This window comes from Coregonus clupeaformis, chromosome 35, assembly GCF_020615455.1.
Source record: "Coregonus clupeaformis isolate EN_2021a chromosome 35, ASM2061545v1, whole genome shotgun sequence".
Classification (NCBI taxonomy): Eukaryota; Metazoa; Chordata; class Actinopteri; order Salmoniformes; family Salmonidae; genus Coregonus; species Coregonus clupeaformis.
The window spans coordinates 38,660,332-38,670,331 of NC_059226.1; the positions used below are offsets into that span (position 1 = coordinate 38,660,332).

Below are 10,000 nucleotides of genomic sequence, written 5' to 3' on the forward strand. Positions count from 1 at the left end.
CTGAACCCTTTACAGTGCACTACTGTTGACCTGAACCCCTTTATAGTGCACTACTGTTGACCTGAACCCCTTTACAGTGCACTACTGTTGACCAGGTCCGATAGGACTCTCTGGTCTAAAGTAGTGCACTATATAGTCCAGGTATCAACTAGATTCAGCCGCGGGACGATTTTTATTTCTTTTTTTTTCTTGAGCGGATGGTCGAGTGGCCTAGTAGACCGAATTGATATAATAATTTGACCCCGGCAATCATTTCAAACCTTGCACGTTTTGTATACGATCACATACATCTCTTAGGCTTTGGAACAGATTTCCCCAAATAAAATCACTTGGAGCTGGTTTTTACAGTCTTATGTCAAACCCAAAAAACTTTTTTTTTTTTTTTTATATACTCGAGGGGCCAGATAAAGTCACCGCCAGTAGTTAACCCAGATGAGGGAATAGGGTGCTGTGTAACGGCTCCTAAACAGGTTCCTTCTTTCTCTGCTGGCTGCAGCCAGTACAGACCTACTAGTGAACGTCCCAAATGGCACCCTATACCCCTACTAGTGGGAAGATGGGGGCCATATTGGGACGTGAACCAGATGATACTGCAACTTTATTTAACACATTGGTTGTTCGACGCCTGGTCCTGGAGCGCGACTGTGTGAGCAGGGTTTGTTCCAGCCCAGTACTAGCCAACACATCAACAACCTACCGGAACGTGTTCGACTCATTCCGCGGAGGGCGGAGGAGTGTCTTAGGGGTTTTTGATTGATGAATTAAAGGTCACTAAATGAGTCAAGAGCTCCTCACCTGGTTGTCTACGTCTTCACTGAAAGGAGAAACCTCGCGGACACGGCCCTCCGCGGAATGAGTTTGACACCCTGATCTACTGGGTGGGTGCAGGCTTTTACTCCAACCCAGCACCAACACCTGGTTTGGATCAGAACTCGACTTGGACTGAAACAGGTGCCGGTACGGTTTATATTCAGGTGCAGGAGTCCAGCAGTAGGACATTTGAGCTCCTGCCCAAGTCAAGCACTGGTCTTGATAGTTAACGTTACCTAGTAGGGGTGTAACGATTGCGTTTAACAACGATTCGATTTGTATCACGATTCGTGGTTGTCGATATACGATTCAAGGGACGATATTGGTTCATTTAGAACGATACGATCGCAAACGATTCAGTGACTTGAAATCGATTCAGTAACCTTTAGCAAAAAATTCAACCAGTGTGACTGAAATAAATACCTGAATACTGGACAGTGCAGGTGAAGTTTCCTAGATTCCTGTTTCTGTAAGGACCGCAATGGTGGCTTGATAATTTCTCGCTCGTCGGCTTCTCCTCTGTAGTCCGCCATGCTGTTTTGTTGTCTTTGCGCCTTTGCGCGCTGTTGGCGCGATGACGTCACGGATAGGCAGACTGAATGAGTAATGTTTAAAGCCTTTATCATTAAAAGTGCTAAGAAAAACATCCATATAAAGTCTGACGTGCTTAAATCAATGGGTTATTTCCAAGTATCGATACAATCGATTTATTACATTTTAAAACGATGTTAGATCGATATATGTTGTCCAAAAGGCCAACTCGCTGAGCACAGATCGATGTAGTAGATGGATCGTTACACCCCTATTACCTAGTGCTGGGTTGGAGAAAGAGCTCTTCAGGACTGGAGTTGGTGACCAGTGATTTAAGGGATGTTTTGTCTGATCTGGTGTTTCACTTCTCTCCCTCCCCCAGTTTGCATGTTTAAAACAAAAGGGTGTAAAAAATATTTTTTCAGAAACGTTGATAACCCAACAATGAACAGTGGTGTGAGAGGGAGGTGTGTAATTCTTGTGAATTTGTCCCTAAATGAAATAAAAACTACCTGGAGCTTTGAGGAGTCATTATTTGGTTTTAAACTACTAATAAAAAGTTCAAACTGACAAGATGGTCTTTATGTGAAAGCAGCTTTATTTTAAACAGAAACACATTTACTGGATTACAAATTCCGCTGTAGAAACATGTCCCCCCCCCCCAAGACAGTGAAGAAAGTAACAGACATTAAAATACTCACATATGGTGCCGAACAGTAGATTTCAGACACACAGACAAAAGTATAATTGCCATATATTTAGGTTTCATTATGTTAAGCCAAAAGGCTAGCTCCCTGGCTAGTGGAATGGACAGCAAAATAACCATAGAAACGCTTTGGTGATGAACCCAAACAGACACGTAGAAACCTCTAGCATCAGTAAGCCCCTCGCTAGCTACAGACGTTAGCGGTGAGTTTTTCGTGCCTGCGGCCTTTGAGACGGGCCTTGTCGCTGTCCCTTGTGGGTCTGGTTCTGGTCTGGTTGGGCCTGGGTGGTACGGGACACGGCGGACACCCCGTCTACGAACTTGGTCTTGAACAGAACGTTGGCGTTGGTGAACATGCCATCCTTCAGAGACACCACCACAAACTGCAGAGGCTTTAGGTGAGACAAAGACATTTATGAAATGTAGCCATTATAAAGTGGGTTCTATTAGGATACTTTATATGGCAGGTGTGTGTGGGACAGGTGTGTGTGTAGGACAGGTGTGTGTGGGACAGGTGTGTGTGTTACCTGGGAGTGTGTGAAGTGTGTTCTCAGCATCTGTCCTATATTCTGCGTGTGAGAGAGGTCCAGAGCAGCATCCACCTCATCCAATATGTAGATAGGAGCTGGTTTAAACAGCAGCATGGCCAGGATCAGAGACAGGGCTACCAGAGACCTGCAACATACACACCCAGTGAATGCGTTCGGCCACTGAGGATCCTTCTGTTCATCTACTGAGTCCACTTCAACAGAATCAAATCAAAGCTGGTGTTAATGATCACTAGCCAATCAATAGAGCCGTCTGATCAATCATCTGACCTTGGACACCTTTTGGCTGCGTTTACACAGGCAGCCCTGTTCTGATTTCTTTCCCACTAATTGGTCAATTTGGCCAATCAAATCAGATCTTTTCACATCAGCTCTTTTTCAGAGTTGATCTGGGTAAACACAGCCTTTAGTAGCACAAATCACACACAATACTAATGCGGGTGTCAATACATAATCAATAACCAATAAGTGAATGATTAAATCCAGCTCCCCGTACCGCTGTCCTCCGCTGAGTTCAGTGAGGTTCTCCTTCCATGTGTTTCCCAGAGCCACCTTGAACTCCAGGCCCTCAAGGGCCCCACAGCCTTCAGGGGGGGCCAGGCGGGCATCAGCCCCCGGCAGCAGGGTGGAGAAGATACTACCAAAGTCTTTATTCACCTGGAGACAGAGGGAGAGAGAGGAGAGAGAGAAAGGGAGAGGAGACAGAGGAGTGTAATGGAGGTGGTTTGATGAGTCACTTTGTCAGAGACCTGAAGACTTAGCTCCTGTTAGCTCCTAGAAATAATGTCTAGGCTTTGGCTCAGAGGGCTAACGCAGTCTTGTGATAAAAGCAGAAAGACAGCATTTTTACCACAACTTTTTACTGATTTCACATAACATGGTCCTGTATCGTTAGACATTTTTCAATCACACACATTACAGACAGAGACAGACCTTCTGCCAGACAGACAGACAGACCTTCTGCCAGACAGACAGAGACAGACCTTCTGCCAGACAGACAGAGACAGACCTTCTGCCAGACAGACAGAGACAGACCTTCTGCCAGACAGACAGAGACAGACCTTCAGACACACATTACAGAGACAGACCTTCTGCCAGACAGACAGAGACAGACCTTCTGCCAGACAGACAGAGACAGACCTTCTGCCAGACAGACAGAGACAGACCTTCTGCCAGACAGACAGAGACAGACCTTCTGCCAGACAGACAGAGACAGACCTTCTGCCAGACAGACAGACAGACCTTCTGCCAGACAGACAGAGACAGACCTTCTGCCAGACAGACAGAGACAGACCTTCTACCAGATAGACACACATTAGAGACAGACCTTCAGACACACATTACAGAGACAGACCTTCTGACAGACAGACAGACAGACCTTCTGCCAGACAGACAGAGACAGACCTTCAGACACACATTACAGAGACAGACCTTCTGCCAGACAGACAGAGACAGACCTTCTGCCAGACAGACAGAGACAGACCTTCTGCCAGACAGACAGAGACAGACCTTCTGCCAGACAGACAGACCTTCTGCCAGACAGACAGAGACAGACCTTCTGCCAGACAGACAGAGACAGACCTTCTGCCAGACAGACAGAGACAGACCTTCTGCCAGACAGACAGAGACAGACCTTCTGCCAGACAGACAGAGACAGACCTTCTACCAGATAGACACACATTAGAGACAGACCTTCTGCCAGACAGACAGAGACAGACCTTCAGACACACATTACAGAGACAGACCTTCTGCCAGACAGACAGAGACAGACCTTCAGACACACATTACAGAGACAGACCTTCTGCCAGACAGACAGAGACAGACCTTCTGCCAGACAGACCTTCTGCCAGACAGACAGAGACAGACCTTCTGCCAGACAGACAGAGACAGACAGACCTTCTGCCAGGCGATGTTGAGGGCCTCCTTCTTCTTCTGGTCCAGCTCCTCTATTGTCTGGAGGATCTTCGACTTGTCATTCTCCACGATCCTCTTCTTCTTCATCAGGTCATTATACTGATGGATGGAAGGGGGAGTTAGGTCAAAATAGGGTCAAGGGTCACGTTCTCAACTCTCCTCCAATCATATCAAAAGGGTGCTACCATTACCTATTGAAATCTGACAGAACCTCAAGAAGAGCCCAAGAGGGGAAGGAGGGGTCAAAATAGATTTGATCCAAGATCCAAAAGGTAACACACACACACACACACACACACTCACCCTCTCTCTCTCCCTCCCTCCCTCTACTCACCCTCTCCTCCACCCTCTCTCTCTCCCTCCCTCCCTCTACTCACCCTCTCCTCAGCTTGACTCAACATGTTCATGGCTCTCTTGTTGACAGATCTCTCCTCCACCCTCTCTCTCTCCCTCCCTCCCTCTACTCACCCTCTCTCTCTCTCCCTCCCTCCCTCTACTCACCCTCTCCTCAGCTTGACTCAACATGTTCATGGCTCTCTTGTTGACAGATCTCTCCTCCACCCTCTCTCTCTCCCTCCCTCCCTCTACTCACCCTCTCCTCAGCTTGACTCAACATGTTCATGGCTCTCTTGTTGACAGATCTCTCCTCCACCCTCTCTCTCTCTCCTCCCTCCCTCCCTCTACTCACCCTCTCTCAGCTTACTAACATGTTCATGGCTCTCTTGTTGACAGATCTCTCCTCCACCCTCTCTCTCTCCCTCCCTCCCTCTACTCACCCTCTCCTCAGCTTGACTCAACATGTTCATGGCTCTCTTGTTGACAGATCTCTCCTCCACCCTCTCTCTCCCTCCCTCCCTCCCTCCCTCTACTCACCCTCTCCTCAGCTTGACTCAGCATGTTCATGGCTCTCTTGTTGACAGATCTCTCCTCCACCCTCTCTCTCTCTCTCCCTCCCTCCCTCTACTCACCCTCTCCTCAGCTTGACTCAACATGTTCATGGCTCTCTTGTTGACAGATCTCTCCTCCACCTCTCTCCCCCTCCTCCTCTACTCACCCTCTCCTCAGCTTGACTCAGCATGTTCATGGCTCTCTTGTTGACAGATCTCTCCTCCACCCTCTCTCTCTCCCTCCCTCCCTCTACTCACCCTCTCCTCAGCTTGACTCAACATGTTCATGGCTCTCTTGTTGACAGATCTCTCCAGTCTGGTCTTGGACTCTTCCAGCTTCCTCAGCCTCTGGCCCGCCTCTTTAGGGTTGTTCACCTTGAAGTCGTATCCCGTGTTGGGCTGGCCGAACAGGCCTCTCTCCTGACTGATCCACTCATGTTCCTCTAACATACGAGACACCTGGAGAGAGGGAGGGATGGGTGGAGAGAGAGGAGACAGGGATAGATAGAGAGAGAGAGAAAGAAAGAGAGGGGTGGAGAGAGAGGAGACAGGGATAGATAGAGAGAGAGAGAAAGAAAGAGAGGGATGGAGAGAGAGGAGACAGGGATAGATAGAGAGAGAGAGAAAGAAAGAGAGGGATGGAGAGAGAGGAGACAGGGATAGATAGAGAGAGAGAGAAAGAAAGAGAGGGATGGAGAGAGAGGAGACAGGGAGAGAGAGAGGGATGGAGATAAAGAGAGAGGGATGGAGAGAGAGATGTTAGTCTGGCTAGCAGAACATGCCTCTCTCTCTCTCTCATGTTCCCCTAACAGAAGGAAGAAGCTCACTCAGAAGACTAGATCCCATTTCATGCTCTGATTTAGTGATCTATTCTGAAGAGACATTAAGAGAGAAACAGACAGAGAGAATGTGAACAAAATAAAGAGATGAGAAAGAAGAGTTGATCAGTAAAATGTACCTTGGCAGCAGCGTCCTGACTGTCTTTACGGTGTTTACTGATGTTGTGTTCCAACTCTTTAATCTTCAGCTGAGACTCATTGGTTTTCTCTCTCATATGGTTGGCTTCTGTACTCTTACCCTGGAATACACACACACACACACACACACACACGCTTTGTTGGCATGGAACATGAAATGATATTGTCAAAGTAGCTCATAAGAGTTGGTAGAAATGAGATATTTTTAGAAAATGATCTGATCCTAGATTAGAGGCTACAATAATCTCTCATGGCCAGATGCACATAACGACTGGTATCGTGGCGTCTCTAGGGCCCTAGAACATTTTCTCCATTTTGTTTTTCCAAGTTTCATTTTTTCTTCTTCTTCATGTTTTCACTCTCAAAATCACACTTTTAAGTCCACAACAATGTTTAAAACCACACCAGGAGACTACTTGAGGTCTGGGGAAAAAATCTTTAAAAATGTTGGGTGTAGGATACCGTTTAATTCAGTTGTAGATACTATGGATGTAACAATTAGCCGATACCCATCGGTCCTGCGATTCAAATGTTTAAGATACAGTAGAGTGCATTGGTCCGCAGGACCCCAAACCGATCCATATGTAGCACGCACCGGTCAGAAAATCCATTCAAAACGTTAAGAATGGTTCAAACATTTTTTTTTGCACAAATGACTTTCTATCTTCTGAAAACACCTCTCATCTTTTGTGACAACCGATGCGTCCTCTCCTTCAGTGTCGGACTGAGCATGAATCGGCGCTGACAGTCATTGATCTACAAGTCATTTTCATGCCGAACAACAAGATCAATCGCTTGGCACGCTGAACGAGCGGTAAAGGCATATTCTCTTGCACTTCTGCTCGCACTTTCAGCATCCAAATGCTTGTAAAATGGCACAATATTAGGCTTCATTAGGTGAGTGACAACTAGGACTGATCCCATTTAGTCGACCGGCTGATTGTTTGGTCAATAGGCTGTTGGTTGACAGAGATGTATTTAGTTTAGCAGTCGCAAATGTATTTAAAAACGATTATGGGGCACAAGACACCTGTCTGATTGGCTCCTGTCTGAGTGGACTGATCCATTGTGGAGGCCGTGGGGACACCTGTCTGATTGGCTCCTGTCTGAGTGGACTGATCCATTGTGGAGGCCGTGGGGACACCTGTCTGATTGGCTCCTGTCTGAGTGGACTGATCCATTGTGGAGGCCGTGGGGACACCTGTCTGATTGGCTCCTGTCTGAGTGGACTGATCCATTGTGGAGGCCGTGGGGACACCTGTCTGATTGGCTCCTGTCTGAGTGGACTGATCCATTATGGAGGCCGTGGGGACACCTGTCTGATTGGCTCCTGTCTGAGTGGACTGATCCATTGTGGAGGCCGTGGGGACACCTGTCTGATTGGCTCCTGTCTGAGTGGACTGATCCATTGTGGAGGCCGTGGGGATGGCACAGTCCATCACTCTAAGACATGTGCTACTGAAATAGTATATGGTAATATTATTTTATAACAAATGCACTTTCTCCTGCGTTGTAATAGTGGTCGTTGTCTGCGGTTCTGAAACTATCTTTAGTGTGCCATGGAGTTGGTGCCTTTTCCTATGTTTCTATGTGCATAATGAGTCCACTAACAAGGAACTTTATTCAGGTACAGACTTTTCATCACTGATCATTTGGACAAATCACGACTTTGCAGGGTGCTCCCACTTTTTGAACTTGGGAAGCAGAGGGGACATCTGGTCTATCAACTTGGGAAGGAGAGGGGACATCTGGTCTATTAACTTGGAGGAGAGGGGACATCTGGTCTATTAACTTGAAGGAGAGGGGACATCTGGTCTATTAACTTGGGAAGGAGAGGGGACATCTGGTCTATTAACTTGGGAAGGAGAGGGGACATCTGGTCTATCATCTTGGGAAGGAGAGGGGACATCTGGTCTATTAACTCGGAGGAGAGGGGACATCTGGTCTATTAACTTGGGAAGGAGAGGGGACATCTGGTCTATTAACTTGGAGGAGAGGGGACATCTGGTCTATCAACTTGGGAAGGAGAGGGGACATCTGGTCTATTAACTTGGAGGAGAGGGGACATCTGGTCTATTAACTTGGGAAGGAGAGGGGACATCTGGTCTATTAACTTGAAGGAGAGGGGACATCTGGTCTATTAACTTGGAGGAGAGGGGACATCTGGTCTATCAACTTGGGAAGGAGAGGGGACATCTGGTCTATTAACTTGGGAAGGAGAGGGGACATCTGGTCTATTAACTTGGAGGAGAGGGGACATCTGGTCTATTAACTTGGAGGAGAGGGGACATCTGGTCTATCAACTTGGGAAGGAGAGGGGACATCTGGTCTATTAACTTGAAGGAGAGGGGACATCTGGTCTATTAACTTGGGAAGGAGAGGGGACATCTGGTCTATTAACTTGGAGGAGAGGGGACATCTGGTCTATTAACTTGGAGGAGAGGGGACATCTGGTCTATCAACTTGGGAAGGAGAGGGGACATCTGGTCTAACTTGGGAAGGAGAGGGGACATCTGGTCTATTAACTTGGGAAGGAGAGGGGACATCTGGTCTATTAACTTGAAGGAGAGGGGACATCTGGTCTATTAACTTGGGAAGGAGAGGGGACATCTGGTCTATTAACTTGGGAAGGAGAGGGGACATCTGGTCTATTAACTTGGGAAGGAGAGGGGACATCTGGTCTATTAACTTGGGAAGGAGAGGGGACATCTGGTCTATTAACTTGGGAAGGAGAGGGGACATCTGGTCTATTAACTTGAAGGAGAGGGGACATCTGGTCTATCAACTTGGGAAGCAGAGGGGACATCTGTCCATCAACTTGCAGAGAGTTTAGGGGTAATGAGCAACATGGTAATAACACCATCAGTACTATTGATAATAATGTAGTCAAACATACCTTGATCTCTTTGTCCTGAGCTACGATCACCTCTTTCTGTCTAGTCAACTCCTCCTGGGCTTTACGCACCGACTCCTGGAGAGAGGAGGGGAGGAGGAGAAAGGAGGGAGGGAGATTGAGGAAGGAGAGAGAGAATGAAGGGGGGAGGAGGGGAGAGAGGGATTACACCAACACTCGGGTCAGGCTATCGATTACGTCAAACACTCGGGCCAGGCTATCGATTACGTCAAACACTCGGGCCAGGCTATCGATTACGTCAAACACTCGGGCCAGGCTATTGATTACGTCAAACACTCGGGTCAGGCTATTGATTACGTCAAACACTCGGGCCAGGCTATCGATTACGTCAAACACTCGGGCCAGGCTATCGATTACGTCAAACACTCGGGCCAGGCTATCGATTACGTCAAACACTCGGGCCAGGCTATCGATTACGTCAAACACTCGGGTCAGGCTATTGATTACGTCAAACACTCGGGCCAGGCTATCGATTACGTCAAACACTCGGGCCAGGCTATTGATTACGTCAAACACTCGGGTCAGGCTATTGATTACGTCAAACACTCGGGTCAGGCTATTGATTACGTCAAACACTCGGGTCAGGCTATTGATTACGTCAAACACTTCGGGTCAGGTTATTGATTACGTCAAACACTCGGGTCAGGTTATTGATTACGTCAAACACTCGGGTCAGGCTATTGATTACGTCAAACACTCGGGTCAGGTTATTG

At 47.5% G+C, this 10,000-nt stretch overlaps 1 protein-coding gene across 1 annotated transcript in view; it reads right to left on the reverse strand.

Moving 5' to 3' along the window:
• Positions 1-1,918: 1,918 nt before the first annotated feature.
• Positions 1,919-10,000, reverse strand: part of LOC121551702 (structural maintenance of chromosomes protein 2-like) — a 26,417-nt gene continuing 18,335 nt past the window's right edge. The window contains exons 21-27 of the mRNA XM_045211079.1: positions 9,270-9,344; positions 6,355-6,474; positions 5,655-5,855; positions 4,492-4,608; positions 3,092-3,252; positions 2,575-2,722; positions 1,919-2,430 (exon numbers count right to left, since the gene is read on the reverse strand). Coding sequence (XP_045067014.1) covers positions 2,245-2,430; positions 2,575-2,722; positions 3,092-3,252; positions 4,492-4,608; positions 5,655-5,855; positions 6,355-6,474; positions 9,270-9,344 — 1,008 coding nt within the window. The 3' untranslated portion in view covers positions 1,919-2,244. The remainder of the gene's footprint in view (positions 2,431-2,574; positions 2,723-3,091; positions 3,253-4,491; positions 4,609-5,654; positions 5,856-6,354; positions 6,475-9,269; positions 9,345-10,000) is intronic.